The following is a 23,361-nucleotide window of genomic DNA, read 5'->3' on the forward strand; positions in this document are numbered from 1 at the left end:
GATGCTGTCTCTTCTGCACCTGTGATTTATTGAGTACAAATTTAAGATGAGAAAAGGCCCCATACCAGGAGCTGCATCTTCCCCCTCAAAGAGGGTATGGTCATCCATCACCAGCCATTGCAAAAGGCCCAATAGTGAGCGGCTCATCAGATGAGCCAATAGTCTCTTTGTTGGGATTCCTAACAAGTGTTGGATCAGCAAAAGTCTATTTAGGCTGGTGGACCTTTCAGGACCAATTTGTAGTGGGTCACTGATTCTGCTAGTGTATTATCTTCTTTACTACTAGTACCAGTTGGGCAAGCAGCAAAGATTAATGATTTTAGCTGCCGACTATTTGTGGCAATCTACTGCTTCTGGACCAAAGATTAAGATTTTTTTGTGCTTTACTAGAAAGGACACACCTTTTATCTGGGACCTGGTTTTATTTGCTGAGTTCTGTACAAATACTAAAAAAAAAAATAATAAAATAGTGGGCACCTCAGTTGCCTTTTTAATGGCAATAAAAAGGATTTTTGCTGGTGCATAGCACAACAGAAGGAGGTTTTGCAAGGGAATGACAAAACTCAAAGCTGAGAATAAGTTTCATTCTCATTTGGATACACAATATGGCAGAGCACAGCTTTCTTCCCCATCCCTCAATACACAGTTCTGGGAAAATGCCAAGGTCTCCCTCCCTTTCCAAAGAAGGGGAATAAGGGAAATGGGACCCTCTACAGCAAGAGCTAATTTCCCAGGTTCATATTTAACTGTTTTTCATAGCAGAACCCCATGTTATAATGGACTTAGCCATGGTGCCAAATACCTCAAAATCCATCCCAGGAGCCTGAACCTTTGCTGGGCTCCCTTGGCTTCCAGGGAGCATTTGGGATGCCAGGTGGCTTTGGCCACTTTTGGAGGCAGTTCCCCTGTAAAAGAATTCAGAAACGAGGATGATGTGACTGTAGCACTGTGGCAGAACTACATGAGACACTGACTGACAACTTCCAAGGAAGCAAAGAAGATTGGGGTGAGAATTTGGTTAAACAACCTTTTCAGAGGTGTCACCTGTCTCCCATGAGCCCACTGGCAAACTCTGAGACATGGACCAAGCTCAGGGGGTGGGCAGCAGCACTCTGGGCAACTCTACAGAAGTGCCACTGGCTCCTTAGATAAAGATGAGACCCTGGTGCTGCTCAGCTGCCTGGGGACACTGCTGCTGAAGAAATGAGTAGAGGACATAGAATGACAAGTAAGGAGTTCTGCTGCTGGAAAGAAGAACGATAAAAGAACCCCAAAAGGACAAAAGAAGCCCAAGAGGTGGCACTTCTGAAAATTCTGGTCCAGGTTTTCATGATCAGTGTTATTTGCCTGTTCCACTGAGATGTTCCAGAAGCTTCCCAGCAGCTGAGGGGGAGACAAAGGGCAGGTTAGGAGAAGGATGGGAGCAACCAGCAGTGAGAGAAGGGTACAGAAACCAGTGCAGTTCCTGCAGGAATTAATCTGTACAAAGGGCTCCAAGTGCAGATGGGCCAGGGCTCGTGGGTGAGCTCAGGCAAGTCCTGTGCACCCCTGGGAGGTTAAAGACATGGCACAGCAGTGTTTCCAGAGGAAAGCCCAGGACTTTCCCTCCACTGAAAGACAGGACAAAGCATCTGAGTGCGTGAAAAATGCACTCATCAAGGATCTAATTTTTAAAAGGAAGAATTGTATAAATGACCTAATAAAAAAGTGATCTAATTGTTTCCACAACTGCTTCTGAAATTGCCAGGGCCTTTTCTTCTCTCTTGTCATTGTTCATGGAGTCATAAATCACAACCCAGGAGATCACTCAGCTCTTGACAATTTGCAGCCAAACTACCAGGGCTCGGATTCAGCCGGGCCACAATCACTGACAAGCTGTTACTTAAACAGTTGACAGCTTCAAAACAGCACAAACTACAGGGATACCATCAAGTAAAGAGCTTTTAATTTATTTTTCTTTACAGGCTTATCTTCCACTCTTGTCGTGAACACTGTCAGAAAACACGGTGCTCCACTGTAAGTGCTGCAAAATCCCACTGTGACATCTTACATGAAAGTGAATTTTCCTCTGTGCTATTTCTTGAAACATTGGTGCAATTTCATAAGGCAGATAAATTTCTCTCACTTTGAAGGACATTTATTAAAAAAAGAGTCTTCCATGTGTTAGTCTGCTGCAGCAGAGCAAACAGCATGGCTGGCAGCAAAGGCAGGGTGATGACACGTGCATTTCAAATCCCAGCTCCCCAAACAACAGGAGGTGTTCCACAGATTTGATCCCCTGGCTGACAAACGCCCTCCTCTTTTTTGTTCCCCCAGCAAAGCTGGGCTTGCTCCTTTCTGCAGCTGGATTCTGTCCCCTGGCCAGCCTTGCAAACCTGTTTTGACAGTGCTCAGTGAACCTGGGCCATATTTTAAACACACAGTTAGGGAAGCTGGAGTGCATCTGGCCCCACAAAACACCACAGTGGAATTTTTTCTCTCATATCAACCGCAGAAAATGTCCTTCCTAAACCACTTCTCAAATAATCCCACAAATCATAAAGTTCAGACTCATTCCTCTTGGCACTTTCTTGGATTTAGTGCCAATTAAACAACAAATTTGATAGCAGACACTAAGCTCAACCCCTAACCAAACCTCCTTGGCAGTCCCTCCCTTTGGGATGCTCATCCCATGTGCAGCAGCTTCTTTCTTTGAGGAAACTCTCCCATACCCAGGGAAAGCAATAAAACCAGTTCTTTCAATGAATCATCAGAAGGTGAGCTAACCTTTGCTCAGAAGGAACAAGCACCTGACAGAAAGCTGGGGCCAAGGAAACAGCTTTCCTGACCCATGAAAGAGATACCAAGAGTGGAATTAATAACTGAGCAGTGGCAAGAGCAGAGCCAGTGTTGTGGTGAACTTCTAACTCAGCTGCATTAGAAATTAAATGGTGGGTTACCTGTGCAGGAGTAAAAGCTGGACAAATGTCTTCATAGCAGGAAAAGTGAAGGAAAGGAAAGGAAAAGAGAGCTTGTGGTAATCTCAGAGTGCAATGTTTCAGGGTTTCTTTGGGTTTTTAATCCTCCAAGTGTGGCCACCCTGGGGGAACACAGCCTTTTTAGGTGTCCTGTATTCAATTTTGGCCTGGTTTCGTGAAGCCTTGGCACACAAGCAGAGGACAGTGGTGCAAGGTATGGTTCAGCCACTGAGCTGGAACTTTTCCCAAACCTTGGCTGGAGAGCAAAGCCAAGTAACTCCTTTTGGCTAGGAATGGGGAGGATAAGCTATGGGAGAGCTACGTGTTGCAGGACCCTTCCCTGTGCCCTGCCAGCTCAGAGACAGCAGAGGGGAAGTTTACTTGCATTTGCAGATAAACCCATTAAAAGTCAAGTCCTCTTGTTTAGTGCAGGTTTTGCAAAAAAAACCCCAAAATACAAACATTAAACCAAAGCCAAAGAAAACCCCAAATTTGTAAAGATTCTTTGCAAACACAGCACTGCAGAAACACTGGAGACTTTGCTTCCTTTTCACTTCAAGCAGAGCAGTCTCATGTCCAAGTTCAGACTTGGATAGGTTTTTTTCCCTACTGAATTCAAAGGCAAAGTGCACAGCTGGCCTAGACTCCAGCCTGCTGAATACAGAATCGACCTGCCCTGAAGGAAGATCAGATCTCTGGCCCCTGCTGCTCGATAACCAGAGGAAAACATCAGGGAGCTGGTCAGGAACTGCTCAGCAAACCCCTGAGCCACCGAGCAGGTCCGTGCTCTGGGTCCTCCCTGCAGGCTTGGTGGAACACTTGGGGGGACCTGGCATGAAGCAAAGTGTCATCCTTGTTCCTAAACTGTGAGCCCTGCCCAAGGGGAGTCCAGGAAAAAGGCTGGATGCACACAGAGCATCAGCTCCAAAGAGCTGCTTTCAGAATTCCCCTTCCTGCAAAAGAAGAAGGTGCTGGAGGACAACCAGCAGCCCTGAATAATCACCTTTATTTAGCTATTTAGGTGACTGAACATTAATATCCCAGCTTTTCCATGGGAGATTTTTAGCCACTTTCATAGGATATTTTTATCCAGTTAAAGAGGCCAAGAGACACGACAAAGGCCAGAGAGGAAACGAATGGCAGAGCAAAAAAAACCTGATTCTTCTCCCTCACCCCCCCCCCCCCAGCTCCATTAGTTGCTCAGGCTTGTGCAGGGCTGGTCTTATAGAAACCAACAGGAGTTTCAGTGGTTTGAAGGTCAGGCCTAAGCATAGCAAAACCCTGGGGCAAACGTGTTTGTGCTCTCCCTCCCCTCCAGCAGGTGTGTATTCCAACCCCCTCAGCAGCCGAGGCTCCTCCCTTGCTGGAGTCCCTGCAATAAAGAGACGCTTCTGGGAGCACGCTGAGCAAATGGGTTATTCTGAAAGGACAAGTTAGCTCTGTAATTTGCCTCCACAATGTGTTCTGCACTCTAATTACAAATGCAAACACAGTAATTGAGAACAGCATCATAAAACTCTTAAGGAAGCCATAAGTGATATAATACATGGACATGTTTACTATTTGGTGCAGCAGGATGCCTCTGTGATGTTTTCCCCATGTTTAAACAGGGTGGAGATTTGCTTTCTTTCATAAAGTTAATTCCATGACAGCAATTCTTCCCTCAGCCTCCCAATCCTAAGCCTGGGTCAATTAAAACACATCTTTCAGGAAACATTTTTCCCCTTTTCTCAAGTGACAAGACCCTCTTTTTCATTTGAAAGATAAAAAATTATTAATTCAAGTTCCAAAGGGAAGAAAAGAGGGAAGATATTGGTGTGTTCTCTGCCTGTGATGCCTGAAACAGCAAATAATTCAGCAGGGTGAAGTGTGGAAAGGACTGGGGGGCTGCACTGCTCCCCCTCCTCCTAAACTGTCCTTGGGGAGGCTGCAGCCCTTCCAGGGGGTCACAGGAGAGGGGGGTCCCTGCACAGCTTCCCTTCAGGTACCCACAGCCTGCACAGTGCAGACAAGCAGTGGCTCTTGGTGCTCTCCACCCAGATGCTGGGGTGTGGAGAAGAGTTCAAAGCTCCAGCCTTTGCCAGTCCCAGAGGGGTGAGTAGCTTGGGCCAGGGAACGGCAAATGAAGTCAGGCAAGCAGCTCACAGGCTGGCTGAGAGCTCCCTGCATGGATGGAAGGCAGGAGGGGCTACAACACCCTGCACATGGTGCAGTCCCACATTCCTCTCTTAAGCCACTTTGTGCCTTTTTGCCCTTCTGAGCCTCCTTCCCCATCATCACCCCCTCCAAGCCAAACTGGCGTCCTGCTCCAGCCAAGACTTCAAATCAACACAAAACCTGTGCACCTCAGAAGTCTTCCCAGGCACAACACAGAGGACAGAAAACTGAACATAACATCAGCCCTCACATCTGGAAAACCCCTTTGGGCTGCTGGATGGTGGGGAGGAACGGCCAGGAGGATGCTCAGCCCTCCAGAGAGTGCAGCAAGAGGAGCAGCAGGACCTTCCCCCGAGGAGCCAGGGAGCAGCAGGGACCAATGCACTGAGAGAGGATTAGGCACTGACAGGATCCTACAGGCTCACCTAAGCTTAACAGCTGCTAAATAACATGGCAAACCATGTGATTCAAAGCAGAACAGTCCAGGCTGCCCTCGGAGATCAAGGAGGACGTGTGTCCTGCGCGGGGCTCGCACGGCACACCCCGTCTCTTTGCATTTGCTGAAAGCTGCTGTGGGCTGATTTTCAGAGGTGCTGAGTGCCTGCAACTCATCATGACAGGCTATACATCAAATCCATCACCCCTTGGGAAACTTGATTGCCCTAGTGGAAACCCTCGTTTCAAGCATTTAACTGGTTCCTACTGGTTTCAGCCCGTCAGCTGGGTTTTGGGATGGATCACTCAGTTTGGGCTGCACTCATCCTTCAGGACAAATAAATCCAAGTCCATGAAGACCAGTGTAGGAACCCACTGAAATGTCTAGACAGGTATCAATTGAAATAATAACCAAAAAAATCTATTTTTAAAACATTGAACCAATAAAAATAACTCACACTTGGCTGGCTAGAGCTGTTCATCAGGTGACTTGCTGCTGAACAGATGTCTCCAGCTGGGAATTCTTGGATGAAATTCTCTATCTTCTCCTTCTTTTTAGAAGTCAGTTATTAAAGAAGTACATTAGAGGTTTGAAACATGTATTAATTCAAGCCAGAAAAACAACACAAAACAGAAACCACGCATACATTGCCAAGAGAGAGGTTGCTGAGGTGTAATCACAGCTTTGAGGGGTGAAGCTCTTTATCTGGATGTGTGAAGGATGAAAACACACTGATTAAAACCCCTGCAAATACAGAGTTAATGCTGAAGATAAACAGGGCACTCCCACTGAAGGGCTGGAGAATCTTAGAGAAAACTGTCCAGGAGACTCCAATGTGCTTTTTTCACAGTGCTCAGAAATGTATAAAGTGGTGGTTAATTGTGTACATGGAGGTTAGTTCACAGCACTCAGAGATTTTTTTTTCCCTAAATTTTCAGCCACAGTGGGTATTAACATATATTTTAAAAACATAATGAATACCTGTGTTATGGTTTAGCCAAAGGGAGATAACAGAAACTGCTGAAGCATGGGCATTTTCTGATTGCTGCACGAGCTGTTTCTTTTACACCTTACAGAGTATAGGCTGGAAATTCTGGTGTGTGTTTCTGTCTCCACTAACATATGAGGAATTGATCCTAGCAGAGGAAAACAAGCAGAAATGATCTCCCTTGGTACAACACACCTGAAGTGCCCGCAGGATTTCCATTAGAAGAGGCACAGAAATGAAGGAACCTTCCCTGAGCACCTTTCATCCCCTCAGCAGCCTCTGCTCAGCTCACACTGCCCCTCTCCCTGCTGCATTTTCCTGTGATGCCTCTCCCCAGACAAGGAGGTCACTGCTGATGGGATCTGGGAATCACAGCAACTGGCTAATCTGCCAGGAGAGCATTCAGCCTGGGGAACGGGGTGAGAGCTTGTAGAACCACTGTGCTGTCAGCTCTCCCACACAAACTAATTCAACCCTTCTGCAGAGAAGCTCTGGGAGCAAAGGAATGGTTACAGAGCAACTGCAGCTTGTCCCAGGGACAGCAATCAGCTCGGGGATCCATCCCCGTGTCCTGGCCCAGCCGCACCAGATCCGCTTCCCTCGGACCCTCCTTGGGGTCCTGGGAGTGACCCGTGATGGGAACCATCTCCAGCTTTCCTGGGGACTGGAGAGCTGCTGAGGTTTAAGCTGGGAGGTGTTCAGGACACGCAGCAGCCACACAGACACACGTGCTAAAACACAGTTTTATTTCCTAAAGATAAAATGACAAGTTGCACTCTGAGCCAAATATCTTGTTTGGGTAAATGAAGCATAATTTACACTCTGAGTCTGATGTTAAATCATCTGGTCTGGGGCTATTCGAGGCTGTGAATCTGTTTATACATAAAAGAAATAAAGATCAGGAACCTTTTTCTTTCCCTGTCTGGGTAACAGCTGAGTAACTGTTCCACAGACTAACGGAGAGAGCAAAGAGAAGTATTTCTCCAGAACTGGGAATGACTTCTTTGTCTCTTTTGTTTTCTCTTCTCATATTTAGGACTTTAAAATGTTCGGCGAGGAAGGTGGAGGCTCGTAGAAGCCACTTCATTTCCAGTTTGGCTCATCTTTACTTCTCAGAAATGCACAAAAGAACTTTAATTGCACTGCATAACAGGTTCTTACTAAATATTTCCTCACTTTTCTTCTTCACCTGGGTCTATGTGGAGGGGCTGGCAGACAGCTGAATTCCTTAGGTGAACACACAGCTTCATTCCCAAAGGGCACAATAAACCTGATCCTTCCTCTTCTGATCCACAAGAGCAAAGAACCTGCAAACCTGACCAGTACATCAAAAAGGAGCTTGAAAAATACTTTGAGCAAAAAATGCTAACGGTGCATCCTTCTCCTGTAACTGCTCTGATATTAAATCAGGAAACAGCACGGAACAACCACAAACACATACATACAGGGGCTGTCAACACAGAAACAAACCCAAATCCCTAATGGGGACTAAAGGTGGAAAGAGCAAAAAGAATATACAGTACAGGCTTTATGATTATATTTAAATCCTTATGCAGCAAACGCTGGAGAGGGAATTCCAAACATTTTCTCTATATAAGCAGTTTTTTTGATCCAGGACTTTGTGCAATGAAAAGGAATTACAAATCAGTCTGAATGAAAGGGTACAGGTCCCAGTGGGTGTTGGAGCATGTCTGTGGACTCCTGGGCTGTAACAACAGCCCCCTGATCCTGCAAGGGCCCAGAGACGTGGAGCAGCCTTTCTGCTGCCACAGGCATTGACAACAACGCTGTCTTCCTGAAAAGATGCCTCTGTGGTCCTGGGTTTCCTCAAGCACAGCTGAGACCAGACCTTCCTTCTCTCCTTCCTGACCACTGAAGGTCTGATCATTGAAAAAGTCTCCCACTGAACCCCTTGGAAAGACAGGCAACAGAAAGGGATGCTGAGCTTCCCTGGAACATCTCCTGGCTGTTCCTGACTGTGTGACATTGGCTAGAGCTCCAGGACACCTTCCCTGGCTCCCTGACACGTCCCTTTTCTACAGCCCTTCCAAGGAAACTGGAATCCCTTGGGAAGATCACCTTTCACACCCAGACATCTGCACAGTTCCTCTGAATTCACAGGACAAGCAGATAAGCAGGAGAGATGTTTTTTTTCTGTGGTGAGATGGGGTCCAAGTTCTGAAGTGTTTGAAAAGCCTTTGAGTGACACGAAATGGCAATGCAAGATATGGCTGCAGCAATCAGTTCTTCAACCTCTACTGGCTACTTCAGTCCCCAGGGGTGACTTCTGATCACTCAGGAAGGTTTTGGTGCTGTTTATCAGCTACAGGCTCCTGAAAGGGCTCAGATAATAAATTCAACATGCCACGGTTCAAGTGGAAAGCAGGACTCAGCCAAGCACGGGGGGAAAGCTGATCCTGGCAAGGCTCTAAGAGGGGATTTCGTGCTTCTGGATCAGGTGTTTCTGCTACAAATGAGTTTTCCCATGATGGCAAGGGGGATAATAACAAGAGTGTGTATTGGAGAGGGAGGCTATGACTGAGACTGCAGAGTTTGGAAATGGTGAGAAAGGGGCAAATTCTCTTGAAAACAAGTTAGGATCAATGCATTCATGGTACGATGGGGCAAAGGCTGAAAGTAATAATCAGAAGGAGAACGTTTCTGCTCTCTGCTTGCCTCCCTGCCAAAGACGTCGTTGAGGGACGTTGTAGAAGGGAGTGAAATGATGCCATTTGGTCTGGAAGTCATGCTCTTCCCCTCCCCGGGGTGCAGCGAGACCCCGAGCCATCTGCAGAGGGTGCCATAGAGGGGCTGTGCTGCTTTCCCTGCACAAGGAGGCAGGAGCCAGGCACGGCAGCAATCCCCTCCAGCCCCGGCCGCGCGTCTGTCCCGGGCTCACCCGGGGCAGCGGGAGGCACCGGGGACCGCTCCAACCTCCAAAAAGAAAACAATATCGGCGGGACCGGGGGTCCTGCATCCTCCGAACCGCGCCGGGACGCGGAGCCTCGCCGGGGCACGACCCCGCCGTGCGCTGGTGCGGTGCCCCCCGGCACTCCCCCATCAGGAGCCCTCGCTCCCCCTTCCGTGAGCATCACCCCCCCAAAATCGCGCTGCAGCCTTTAAAGGGGGCAGCACCGGGGCCGGGCAGCGCTCGGGGGGCAGTGACACCCCCCGGTGTCACAGCGGGGCTCACGGTGCCCTCAAACCACCCCGTCCCCTGCAGCTGCTCCCGGCCGGGTGCGCTCCCTCCGCAAGGGCCCCCGAGACCGGGGAGCGAAACCCAAACCCCGCACACCCTGACCCTCCTCGGCGAAACCTCGGCAAAAAAAAATACCCCCAAAAAACCTACCCTTCTGAAGTGTTGCTCCTCTCCCTTTGCCCAGATCCACCTGTGAAAACGCGTCTAAAGTTAGTTACTGGGATTTACCCCCCTTCTTAACCGGTTCGGGCTAAAATCTGAAGAGGTCCCAGTTAACCCAGAAGGGTTCAATAGCTGATTTTATACTGCAAAGCTGCTGTGCAGACTTTGTCCGAAGAGTGTTGCCCGCTTTACTTTGACAATCCCCGCAGAAAAGGGAGAGCGAGGGGAAACAAAGCCTTATGATTACCAGTAGTAATTTAATCCTAAATTCATGGGCCATTCCCATCAGCCCCAACAAGCAAACATCAACACTTTTCTTTCTCATGCACATGTATCTGCGATAGATGATTAACCAGGTCCCTCGCTGCTTACACAGGGGAAAAAATTCTGACAACCAGCACGGTGTCTGCCTGCGGTTCGGGAAATTAAAAATCAATTGAGGGGACGTAGGAATTAGGGAAGTGATGCCCTTTTCCTCCGTCAGTGCCTGCTGCCAGCCCCGGGTGATTTCGGTTTAGGTGTATGCTTGTTCAAAAAACTCCCTTTTCTGTTGACATTTCCCGCTGATGTTATGGGGGTAAAAAAAAGCTAATTTGGAGAGGAAAGTAACAGTCAGCTCCCAAACCCGAAGAGTTCTTCTCAGAGAATCGAACATGAAAACTAAGTATTTCTCAGTCGTCTTAATTTTTATCAGTTACCTAGACCTGCTGTTTCTAAGAATTGGGGATCGGGATGCCAGCGGAACAGAATGACTTTCCTAAATGTCACTTACGGATTCAGGCAGAGCCCTACCCGACTGAACACGGATAGGTGTCTATATGTTCCAGTTTGAAGGGAGAGATTTTAAATTTCAGTGGCTCCAGGACCCCCACCGCCCTGCCCTGGGCGGACACGCCGGCTGGACTTGATCTGAAATGACATCAATATTTTCTCTGAACTCATCCCGATTTTGGCCGGGAGTTTGCAAAAGGCAGAGGGGAGAGGAGGGAGAGCGGGAAGAATCATTCTTTCCTCAAAACTAACCTTCGAACACCGCATCTTAAAATATAGAAGGGGAAAAAAAATTAAACCCGCTCTGTTATCGGTGCGGGGAGAAGGTGGCAATTAAAAATCTCTGTGGGAGGAAAGAGCTGAGCCCCGAGCTGCGGGGCCGGGCAGGTGGGCGCCTCTTCTTCCCCTCCGCGGGCGCGGAGGAGAAGAGGAATCCTTCCCGCAGGAACCCTCAGACCCCGCTTCGTCCCGCGGGTGGGCGGCTCTTCTGAGCTGCCTCGCTGGGCTCCTCAGCCCAGGAGTCCTCTTCCTCTGCTCAAACTACAGAATTTCTTCCCCAATCCTTGTTAAAAAAAATAAAAAAATACCATAAAACCACAATTTAATATTCACGAAGAAGCAACCCCCCTACCATATAAATCCCATTGAAAATAACCTTTGGTGGCTGAATTAAAAGCAAAACTGGCTTTTAACAGGGGATTCGAGGCACGAAGCGATTCCGATTTTAGTCAGCCGCTTAACGCCTCAAGTTTTGTGGGATGTGTTTTGGAAAGGGGAGCGACGGATGGAATAGCAAAGAAACAGACCCAGAAAGTGTCCCGAAATTTTATGAAGATGAGGATGGACGCTCAAAACCGATCTGTAATTCACAGTTTAAGAGATCAGGGAAAGGGACAGAGTGTGTATGGACAGGGAGATAATCAGATCAGTGCTTCCGCCGCCTTTCAGTAGCTCCACCTTGTGAATATACCTCAGTAATTATGAGAGGAAAAAGTATTATCCATCTAATGGCACATTTTGCAGGGCTGAATCCAGGCTTCCCGAGCTCTCGCCAGGGTCCCCTTTCTCTCACTGCCAACAATAACGTTTAACGTGCAGGTAAAAATAAAGCTCTCCCCGAGCAGCTTCCAGGACCTCCGAAATAGCAACCCCAGCGGACCCGCACGGGGGGCTCCGGGCAGCCCCAAGCCCCCGGGGAGGCGGCAGCTGCCGAACTGGGATTGCCGAGCTCCTGCCCCGCTCCGCTCCGCCCGACTGGCCGGTCCCCCCGCCCGGCCCCGGGCTCGACTTTTGCCTCCTTGGTCCCCTGCTCGGCTGCGGCCGGCTCGGAGGAGATGCGGGGGAGAGGAACAAGCGGGGCCGGGCTGCGGGTGTCGCCGCGGGGCTGGCGGAGCGTCCCGCAGGGACGGACCCACACCGGGGGTCCCCGCAGGGTAGGAACGGGCAGGGGGGAACTCCTCCAGAAAGGTAATTCCCTCCTCACAAATTTCGGGAAAGCAGGTACATCCTGAACTTTCTGGGTGCTTTTGGCTAAATAAAGGAGGTTGTTGGGAATACGGGGGATGTTGAGGTGCAGGGGCGCAGCTCCAGAGCGGCGCGGCCGGGCCGGGCCCGGGGCAGCCCCGCTCCCGCATCGCTCCGATCCCGCACGCCCGTCCCCTTCTGCCGGGTGATTTTTTTCCCGGTGAAAAGTGGTTGTTATTCTCTAAAAGGCCACTTGGGGTCACACTTTCTGTCTGTTTGAGCGTAAAAACTGTAAAAAGAAGCCCTAATCTCCCTTAATCGTTACAAAATGTTAAAAAAAAAAAATCCTGTTACTGGACCAAAAAAAAAAAAAAAAAAAAAAAAAAAAAAAAAAAAAAAAAAAAAAAAAAAAAAAAAAAAAAGAAAAAAAGAAACCGAAAAACCTTGCAAACCGAGCACTCCTTTGCATGCAGTCACTCACTCAGAGAACAGCAGAGGAAAGCAAACACGGTCCCGAAATGTAATTATATTTTCTCCCTTCTTTCCCTAATATTTGCAATTGTCTGTGTCAATGCCGTTGCTTTACTTTAGGGAGAGATTTGTTTCCTGTAACCGGGAGGGTTTCCCCGGTCGCACACGGAGCGCTGACAGCCCTGCCGAGCCGGCGCTTCCCTCGCTCCCCGCGCATCCCCCGCGGCTCCTCCCGCAGCCCAGCGCTCGCTCCCGGCCGGACCCGCCGCTTCTGCTGCGGTACCTTCGCCTCGGGGGCGCTTATACAAAGTTGGAAAGGGCGATGCTCGTGCGTGGCGTGGGGGGAATCTGGCTGCCTTGACATTTGCTACGGGACGGCAGCGGGCAAAAAGGGGACTTTTGTTACATTTAGAACAAAGGGACGGGCAGGATGTCCCCGAGCCCTCATCCTTTTGTGGGCTGCGGAGGCCGAAAATGATGGGGGGGGGGGGAAGGGGAAACAAACAAACAAATAAATAAATAAATAGCTAAAGAGATAAAGAGGAGGCGGCGGTGCGGGCGGGGGCAGCCGGGGAGCGCTCGGAGGTGCGGGGCTGGGAGCGGTGCGGCCGCTCAGCTGGCGCTGCGGAGCTGTCACGGCCCGTCCCCGCCCCGCCCCGCCCGGCCCGGCCCGGCCCGGCCCGGCCCCGCCGCGCTGCCATTGGCGAGGCCGCCGCCGGCCCCGGCCCCCGCCGCGCTCTCGGCGGGCACGGCCGTATAAGAAGCCAAAGGGGGCTGCGCTGCGATCACAGCTGCACAACGAGCGCTGGCGGCGGCAGCTACAGCAGAGACCTCTCAGCTCGTCCCCCTTCTCTCCTCCTTTTTTTTTTTTCTTTTTTTTTTTTTTTTTTTTTCCCCCTCCTCCTTCCTCCCCCTCTTCCCTCCCCTTCCCCTGCGCTGCCAGAGCCAGCCAAACTCCCGTGCAGAGCCCCGCCGCCGCCGGTAGCCCGTGCGCTGCCCCGGCGCCCGCTCGGGCTGGAAAGTTGCGGCAGGCTCCGGGCTCGGCTGCCGCGGGGAGCGGGCTCCGGACTTACAAAACCCGGCCGGGGGCACGGGCTGGGCGTTCGCACCGACCTTCTTCCTGCACAGACACGAAGGCAGCATCTTTGTTTTGTTTTGCTTTTGCCCTTCCTGCCGCCGCTCCTTTCTCCTTGCGGGCGGGCGCCTGGGAGCCGGGAGCTGCCGCAGCCCGCGGTGCGGGGCGAGCGCTGACATCGAGAGCCAGGAGCCAGCCAGGCGGCCCCGGGGGCCGGCTCGTCCTTGGCTTTGTTGCTCCGGACCGAAGAAGCCCCAGAAGCCGGGAGAAGGAGGCGGCGGTGGAGGGGGAGCTGAGGAAAGGAAGCGAGAGCTGAAAGCCAAAGTTGGTTTGGAATAGGGGAGCGCAGCCAGCCTTGTGCCAGGCTGCGCGCTGGGGTGAGGTCTCCAGCCCCCTCCGCCGGGAGAGGTGCCCGCAAGACAGCGATGGCCGGAGAGCTCAGCATCGGAGCCGAGCTGCCCACTAGCCCGCTGGCCATGGAGTACGTCAACGACTTCGACCTGATGAAGTTCGACGTGAAGAAGGAGCCCCTGGGCAGGAACGACCGCTCGGGCAGGCACTGCACCCGCCTGCAGCCGGCCGGCTCCGTGTCCTCCACCCCCATCAGCACCCCCTGCAGCTCCGTGCCCTCCTCGCCCAGCTTCAGCCCCACCGAGCAGAAGACCCACTTGGAGGACCTGTACTGGATGGCCAACAGCTACCAGCAGATGAACCCCGAGGCGCTGAATCTCACCCCAGAGGACGCGGTCGAAGCCCTCATTGGGTCCCACCAGGTGTCCCAGCAGCTTCAAGGCTTCGAGAGCTTCCGGGCCCACCACCACCACCATCATCACCATCACCAGCACCACCACCAGTACCCCGCAGTCACTCACGAAGACCTGGCCGGCAGCGGGCACCCTCACCATCACCACCATCATCATCACCAGGCCTCTCCCACTCCCTCCACCTCCTCCAGCTCCTCCCAGCAGCTCCAGAACTCGCACCAGCAGCATCCCCCCTCCAGCAGCGTGGAGGACCGGTTCTCAGATGACCAGCTGGTCTCCATGTCTGTGAGGGAGCTCAACAGGCACCTCCGAGGCTTCACCAAAGACGAGGTGATCCGCCTCAAGCAGAAGAGGAGGACCTTGAAGAACAGGGGCTATGCCCAGTCCTGCCGGTACAAACGTGTCCAGCAGAAACACCACCTGGAGAACGAAAAGACCCAGCTCATTCAGCAGGTGGAACAGCTCAAGCAAGAAGTGACCCGGCTGGCCAGAGAGAGAGACGCCTACAAGCTCAAGTGTGAGAAACTTGCCAGCAATGGCTTCAGAGAGGCCGGCTCCACCAGTGACAACCCGTCTTCCCCCGAGTTCTTCATGTGAGTGCTTAACAAAAATAATTCAAAAACCAACAACCCCCCCATCCCCAAACCTGACCCCTGTCACCTTCCCCCGCTCCCATCCTCCTCTGACATCTCCATCCATCCGTCTGCGTGACTAGAGAGAAAGAAGGAGAGAAAAATAGAGACTTGATTTTTTTTTATTATTATTTTATTTGCAGCATCCAGTCTTCTAGAGTAGCTGTGGGAAAAGTAGGCTGGGGGTGGGGATGGGAGAGGTAAAGTGCAACTTTTTGACTTTGGTGTGTGAGTTAGAGACGGAGGCAGAGGCAAAGGAGAAAAGGACAAGTGAAGCGTTTTATAGATCGCTTGCTTGCAGAGCGAGATGGACTTTAAAAGAATAATAATAAAAAAGGACAATGAACAAGCCATCTATAACGTACTGCCTGCTTGGAAAGAGAGAGGACATATACAGCACCATCTCATGCACAATTTACCTGCTTGGAAAAAGAGAATAAATAAAAAGGACAATATATGCAAACTCTTCATATATTGCCTGCTTTGAGAAATAAGTTACAGGACTCAGATGGGACATTCAATCTAAGAAAAAGAAAGAAAGAAAGAAAGAAAAAAAACTCATCAGTTTTATTGCCTGCTTGATTATATAGAAAAATACGAAAATCTGCATTAAAAATATTAATCCTGCATGCTGGACATGTATGGTAATAATTTCTATTTTGTACCATTTTCTTGTTTAACTATAGCATGTTGATCATTGATCATAGATTTCTGTTGTTGTTTTGTTTCATCAATAAGAAAAGCATCACAAGTTATCAAACTTTTTACTGCTTGTGCAGTTTTGTTCGTTGGTTTTGCTCTTGTTTTCTTTTATGGTTGTTAGCTTGTAAATATCTGCTACTTCAAACCGCACAGGAAAAAAAATACACAAAAAGCAAAATAACATTTCAGCAGGCTGGTTATACGGTTTGTTTGGTGTTTAAAGAGATACTTTAAGGAAAAAAAAGTTATGGGCATTTTGCATTAGAAAAAAAAACAACTTTGTATATCTGGTGCACTTTTAAGTTGTATTTTTTTTTTGTTGTTAGTTTTCATTTTGGTTTTTGTTTGTTGGGGCAGAAGCAAAAACGCCTGAATGCTATTGACAAACCTAAACTTAACAGGGAAAACCCCTCATCGGTCACTAGAACCTACTCCATGCCTTAAAGTGGCAGCGAAGCTCTTTCCTTCAGGACAATTCCCAGCCTGGAGTGGTCAGGCTTGGCCATGTAGTTTCCCTTCTGGTTGTACACTCAGGAAGCGAAGGACGGACGAGATACCAGTCCCTTTTCTAAAACAGCTGCCCCTTGATTTTCGGTAAATAAAGAGAAAAAACAACCCCAAGTCCCTCTTGTTAGGAGTCAAGTTGCTCCGTGTCGCCACTGAAGTTGGGTTTCTCAATGGCAGCAGTGGATGAGTGGGCTGGGAAAGTGCATAAAACTAAAACTTTTTTTTAAGAGGACATTCTGCAACTTTTGAGTGTATTCTTTTGCAATGATTTGTAATCTGCTTCTCTGCTTCCCTATGCAGCGAGTGAAAGTTTTAGCCAAAATTTATTTGCAGTTGTATAGTAGTAGTAGTTTGGAGTCTTATGGGTGTTTTTATTACATTTTTTTTTTCCTCCTGCAGGTCAGTAAAAGGATTTACGTTGCACTGACAAAAATACCAAAATGAAAACTTATTTTTTAGTTTCCTTTTAGGATAGCTGGCACTGCTGGCCGGATGCATTTTAAGTTTGTATTAGTTTATAAATTAACAGTAATAACAAGATTGTAATGAACAGCATGGTGCTTGCAGTTTTAAATATTGTGGATATTAGTCATGCATCAGAAAACGATCTTTGGTTTTTACTGATTCAACTGTGTTGAAATCAAAACATTGCAGCAGCGGAAAAAAAATTGTTTTTATTTCATGTAAAGTTCTGAAGGGATCAATTTCAAATCCTGCTTATGATATGAAAAATATTAAAAACCTGGTCTATTGTAGTTTTATTCAGACTGGTTTCTGTTTTTGGTTATTAAAATTGTTTCCTATTTTGCTTATTAAAATCATTGAAATGGCATTTCTTGGAGGGACCTGCTTCTCTGACGTCTCGTGTACCGGGAAAAAGGAAAAAAAAAAAAAAGAAAAAAAAAAAAGGAAGAAAGGAAAAGTTGTGTCCCCCTCCCCGTCCTGCCCCTGCTGCCCGCGCTGGGCGGGCGGGGGGCGCGGAGCTGCTTTGCCCACTCGGGAACGCCGCTGCCCGCGGGGAAGGAGCGCTCAGCCCCGCAGCCTCCTCTGCGCCCGTGGCAGGGGGAGCATCCCCAACCCCTCCGGGGGATCCCCGCTCCTGCTCTGTCCCCCCCGGGCTGCTCTTCCCCCGCCGGCAGCGGCAGTGTCCGGCCTCAGCCACCCGGCCGGAGGGAGCGGGAAAGCGCTAAGGGCAGCCGCCTTCCTTTGGAATTTTTTCTTTCTCTCATTTTTATTTCTTTCCCCCCCTTTTTACATTAGAAAAGGAGAGGACTTGGACAAGTCTGTCCTTTCTCCTGCTCCTTGGGAATCCGTGCTGGCCATTCACTTTCCTCCCATCCATCCTCCTCTCTGTCTGCACACTTTATTTATTCCGGCTGGGTTTTTTTGTTTTTTTTTTTTAGCATAAGCAATGGGCAGCTTCGAAGACTCTTTAGGTGCGTGTGGAGAAGGGGACATATACCCCTCTGCCACCCCCCAGGGCTCAGCACCCCGCAGCCCCACCACCAAGCCCCAGCTGCTCTCCAGGCAGAATAACTGCACAGCTCCCTGAAGTGAAGCGGGAGGAGGTTAAAAATGCCACCCGCTCCTCGCCTGCGTGCGGGAAAGAGACTCCCAGAGCCGGGTCGCAGTGTCTGAGCGCTGCTGCTCTCAAAAGTGTGAAAACGGTGTTGAACTTTAAATCCCTCTTAAAACCAAAATCCAAGGGACCACACAAACAGAAAAAATAGCTCCTCTCTGCCCTGCTCCCCTTCCCAGCAACAGCGAGCTGTCCTTGCAGGGACAGCACGAGGCGTGTTTGGAGAACAAACCGGTTAACGACAGAGTGTGGAAAAATAATTTAAAAGCAAATACAGTAACTTAAACCAAAATCCCCTCTTAAATCCCATCCCCATCCCTGCCTTGTCAGAGCCAGCTGGGCCAGCCTCTGGGCTGAGGGAGTTTGGAAGGGGCCAGGGCCCGTCCCTGCCCCCCGGCTGCATGAGTCAGGCCCGGAGAACAAGCTCGTACCCTGCTGCCCTGCCAAGGGGGGACAGGAGTTTGCAAAGGAAAAGGCTGGGAGAGCCTGGCTTTCCCTGCATAGCCTCCCCCCTTGCCAGTAAACGCTATGGCTGCAGAAAGCCTGAGAGGAATATTGTTTGTGGGAACTGCCACCGCATATTAATGTCCCCTCATGCATGCATTGAATAAATCACTAGGCCTAATTGAACAACAACAACAACAACAACAACAAAGTAGGAAAAGCAGGCCTTAGAAAAGCCCTCCAGATTCCCACCGCAGAACGGTGTCAGCGGCGGGGCAGCCCCGCGGCACGGCCGGGGCTCTGCTGGCCCGGCCCCGCTCCTGCCCCTGCCTTTATTCCTTCTCAAAGGAAAGAAAAACGCAGCCACGTCCCACCGGGGGATTGGGGGCCGGTGGGACCGGGACTGGCCGGGCTCTGCGAGGAGCAGGGGCCGGGCCGCGGGGTCCCTGCGGCCGGCCGGGGGTCGGGCTGGCTCCTCTGCCCGCGCAGGCGGCTCTTGGAGGGGCTTCAACACTCCGAGGGGGGCAAAACCCACCCGCACTTGTGCTCGGCCCGGCCTGCGGCTGGGTAGCACCGGCACCGGGGCCAGGCAGCCCCGCGGGGCCGAGGGCAGCGCCTGCCTGTCCCCCAGTGCCTGTCCCCCGGGGCAGCCCCCTCAGCGAGGGGTGACCCCTTCCCTTCGCTCGCCTATTGCCGTCCACGGGATCGACTTTGATCTCTCGCCGTTCATCACCGGGCTGACACAGGGGCAACCAGGGAGAGCAGCTACTTGAAGCGAAGGGGAAACTCCTCTTTTCCCTCTTTTTCCTCCCGGGAGCGGCCCGCCCGCGGGATGCTGCGCGGGTCAGCTCGGGGTCGCCCGGCCGGGGCTCCCCGCTCCCCCCGGAGCGCCCAGAGAAGCTCCGTGTCAGCTGAGGAGGAAAGAGCATCACCCCTTCCCAAAACCCTCTTCTCCCCCGTCTCCGGACGTGCCGCTCTGCCTGCGGGTGCTCTGCCCGTGTGCGGTGCCGCAGCCCCGGCCGGCCTGGGCTTCCCAGGGGCTCGGAGGGGCCGGGGGCGGCAGCTGCTGCCGCACTCCGGGGCTCGCGAAGGCCACGGCTCGGAGGGGCCCGGCTCTGACCACCCCACGTTCCCGAAACCGCCCAGGTGACCCGCCGCTCGCCCTCGGGGCTCTCCGTAGCGAAGATGCTCCAAAGTGCCTCCAAAAAAGCCGCGCTCAGCGGCCCCCATCCCGAGTCGGTCCTTGCAGCCCCGGGAGGGATGGGGTTGGGGTGCCAACGAGACAGGACCGGCCCCGGACGGGGTCCAGGCCCAGGACTAGGCCCGGTCCGAGCAGCCCTGGCCGCAGCGGAGCCCCGGGGGCTCGGGGATGCTCTGGGAGCAGAGGTGGCGGTGCCGGTGCCGGCGGTGGGAGCCCCCGAGGGCAGCGGCTGCCCTGCACCCCATGGATGGATGGGCCGTAGGACGGGGAAGGACCCAGGGTTTGTCCCGCTACATTTGTCTGCCAGACGACAGTTCACTACGTGATCTCGTGCAGCGCAGGAGGACGATTCCCCCGAGTGAAAATTACGATCTCGCAGTTTTGCAAGAGCTATTGCTAACAGCCGGAGCGAGCTCCGCACCCCGCCGGGACAGAGGTGGCGACCGGCTACGGCTGCTCCCAAATTGAACGAGACACTCAGACAGGAAACACAATTGGCAACAGCCCCCCCTCGTCCCCCATTTACTGACACAGAGCTCACAGACTATCGCTGCCAACCGCTTAATAGACTCTTCTCAATATTCCCTTCCCTCCTCCCCTCCAGGAGGGTGCATAAAGCTGATTGTCTTTAATTCCAAAACAGAGACATCTAAGACTAAAAAGACTTTTTTGAACTAAAGATAGACACATCACTCTAAGACTTTCCAGAGATGCTGAGGCTGCTGCGGGCCGGCAGATGAGTTGCTCCGTATTGAGGTGGGCAGGCGAGATGCATTATAATGATGAGCCAGGGGCTTGCGAGATAACTGTTCCCAGCTGGATTAGGGTTTAATTTTTTTTCCTATTTTTTTTCCTTCCCCCTTTCCCCTTCGGGCTGGCGTAGTGCCCGCCTGGCTCTAGCAGGCTGCTCAGTGCGGGTGATTGACAGACCAAGGTCAGGGAAGCTCTTCGGGGCTGGGGGTGTCGGGTTTCGGGGAGGGCAGATGAAACATCTCCAGCGCTCGGCAGAGCTCTCTCCGGCTCGGCGGCCGCGCAGGTTCCGCAGGGCTGGGGAGCTGCCGTGTGCCCGGCTCTGCGCTTCCCGCTGCCTGCATCCTCCCCTGCCCCGCTCCTGGGGGTCCCTCTTTTCTATTTTAATTTTTTTTTTAAAATCTTTATTTGGACCAGTTTCACTTTACTTTTTTTTTTTTTTCCTTTTCCCCCTACCCCCCCCTTCAAAATCATTCCGTTTCACTCCATCAGGGTTACATTAAATCTGGAGTTCTGTGCACACGCACTCTAAATAGCTTATTGCATAATCCTGTGTAGCGTGTTCAGGAACGTCTCATGCAGCGGGCTGGTAGGAACCCACACTGGACTTTTCTTCCATGCAAGAAGGAGAACAAGGAGAGGGGAGTTAAAAGAAGCTTTCAAGCTCTGCCTTTTCTTGATTTTTAAACGGTGACTTTGAGTAGTAAATCCTGAATGCAGCTCGAAGTGCTGCAAAATGTTTTCTTGCTATTGCACCCAGGACAGGCAAGAGACAATTTGTATTTTAGCTGGTCCTGCACACCGTGATGTGCAAGTGTTAGGAAATGGACTGTGGTGCACTCCAGACCTAAGGTACTGCAGATCCTTTGCCTTAAACAGAATCTCTCCAATGGGGGCTTGTTGTATTTGCAGTTTTGTTACACTACAGTAGAGATAAACGCTGCAGGAAAGAGGGAAAAAAATAATTCCACATAGAGAAAGAGACATGTTTTCCTGTCCCATGGAGACTGCTGGTGGGTTTTAGAGACAGTTGTCCTTTGCCATGTTTTATTTCCCCTTTTAAAGTTTCGCTGTTTGTCTTAAGGCACAGATTCAAAACATGCATTTCCACTTTATACATGTGTTCTCTTAAAAGATTTGTTTAGACAAGGAAACCAATGCTAAGTGTTCTCACTTGAAAGAAATTAAATATATAGAATGATAAGCTGCTGCTAAAATATATAAAAAACACTTAAATTAATAATAAGAACTTGTTCTGAGGCAAAATTCAATTTTACTTCCTATTATGCAATCTTTGCATGTAAAGTTGCTTTAATGCAAAATAGCAGCTCATCAAAAATTCTGTTTTATTGGTATCAAAAATTTATGATATCCTGAGGCATGAGGGGCAGAGAGCAAGGTAGCAAAGCTGTGTCCTTTTACCAAGTTTAGTGCTTTCTTTAAAGAAACATCTCAAACTTATTTCTTCTCCCTTCTCCCTCATTGTTGGAGGCGGTGGGTGAAGGTTTCTACCAGAGAAAACTCCACTGCCAATGTCACTGTGCTACTCTACTGCACCATTTTAACTGCACCCTCTCTGCAGACTCTTGCTTTTACTGCAATACTAGGAGACAGCAGGACATGTCCACACAAATACAGAGCTGGGATTATTTCTAAACTGTGATGTTTTCATCCAATATTGCAATAATGCACATGTATTGCAAATATATGGGCATTGCTTGTGCCTGCATTTGATTATTGAAGCCCGAAACCTCCCTCTGATAAAATGTAAAGATCTGATTCTGCTTTAGCCTCGACTTCCCACTAATGAGACTTCATTTGTTTCCAGAAAGGTGCTCCTGGCTTTCTAAAGGACATTAAACACTCAGTGACAAGGGCATTGTGGTCAGCACGATTTTCTTCTGAAATAAGTGTGGCAAGAAATTGGTGTCAAGCACCTGAAATCTGCATTTATAAAAATAAACAGTACTCCTTCCACAGTAGAACGTCAGGTGATTTATTAAAGCAGGCCACTGACCTTTCCCAGGGGTATGGTGACCTGGCCAAGGGGAGCTGCAGACTGACAGGAGGGCTCAGCCTGACGAGTTGCTGTGGGCCTGTCCCCCCATCACACAGCTGGAAGGACAGGGCAGGATCACTGAACACCAGGGAACAGCGAGGCAGGAAGGCAGCACGAACCTCTCTGATCCTGTCAGTCTGTGGATCCTGTTTTATTTACTACTGAATGGAGCTGAAACCTTCCTGCTGCTTCAGGGGGCCCATTCACAAAAGGAGTTACAGAGGGCAATAAACCTGCACCTTGGACTTCTGGTAACTGCTTCTTCCTTGCCCTTATACCGTGGTGCACTTATTACCCAAAGCCTCTGCAAACATGAGAAAAGGAACATGTAATTACAAACAGGTCTCTGAGCTAACACCAGCCCTTGCAGCTCTCAAAAATCTTCATTTACTCCTTATTGAAGGCAGCAAACAATTACAGGAAAAAAAAGGAGTTTGAGCCTGCAATCTCTGCTCATGCAATCCTAAAGGGAAGCCTTCACATTTCTCCTCAGTCTGGTCCCCGTCTCGCTCGCCGTCCATCGACATCCAGCTTCCCATGTTCTGTTAGTGCTATTGCAGTGCCACTATCAGCTCCAGCCCTGAGCCACCCGTGCAGCTGCTGAGGCTGATTAACAGAGTGCATTCAGGGCAGCAGAGATTCAGGACTGTAAACTCCTTTTGACACAGCCCCCCTTATTTTCGTGCCCGCCTCGCCCCGTGGCCCCCGCGCTCTGTCCTGGCTGTGCCGTGGCAGTGCCACCCTGGCTCTGAGGGTGCACCAGGATCTCCAGGGCTGAGGAGCACAAATGCTCTGGTTTTGTGGAGTGGCAGGTTAACCCACCCCACAGGGGGATGAAAGGGGCAGCAAGGATGTTTGCAGGCAGAAAATGGTTTGGAAAGGGTATTTCCAGGTCCTCACTTATCTCAAGTCAGACCCAAAAGAACAGAGTGTTAAGTAAATACTTATGAGCCTCTGGGGCTGGGTAATAAATGAGTCATGCATAAGTCAGACAGACAGACAGGAATCATGATAATAACATTAATAAATACAGAGAAGTCTAT

General features: G+C 50.5%; 1 protein-coding gene across 1 annotated transcript; it reads left to right on the forward strand.

Annotated features, from left to right (window-relative positions):
- The first annotated feature begins 13,575 nt into the window (after positions 1-13,575).
- On the forward strand, positions 13,576-17,117 carry MAFB (MAF bZIP transcription factor B). The gene has a single exon (XM_027885095.1). The coding sequence runs from the start codon at positions 14,106-14,108 to the stop codon at positions 15,039-15,041; it is 936 nt and encodes a 311-aa protein (XP_027740896.1). The 5' UTR covers positions 13,576-14,105; the 3' UTR covers positions 15,042-17,117.
- The last annotated feature ends 6,244 nt before the right edge of the window (positions 17,118-23,361 follow it).

The sequence above is a fragment of the Empidonax traillii genome, unplaced genomic scaffold (genome assembly GCF_003031625.1).
Source record: "Empidonax traillii isolate 1590-97213 ecotype Southwest subspecies unplaced genomic scaffold, ASM303162v1 scaffold160:size908849, whole genome shotgun sequence".
Lineage (NCBI taxonomy): Eukaryota > Metazoa > Chordata > Aves > Passeriformes > Tyrannidae > Empidonax > Empidonax traillii.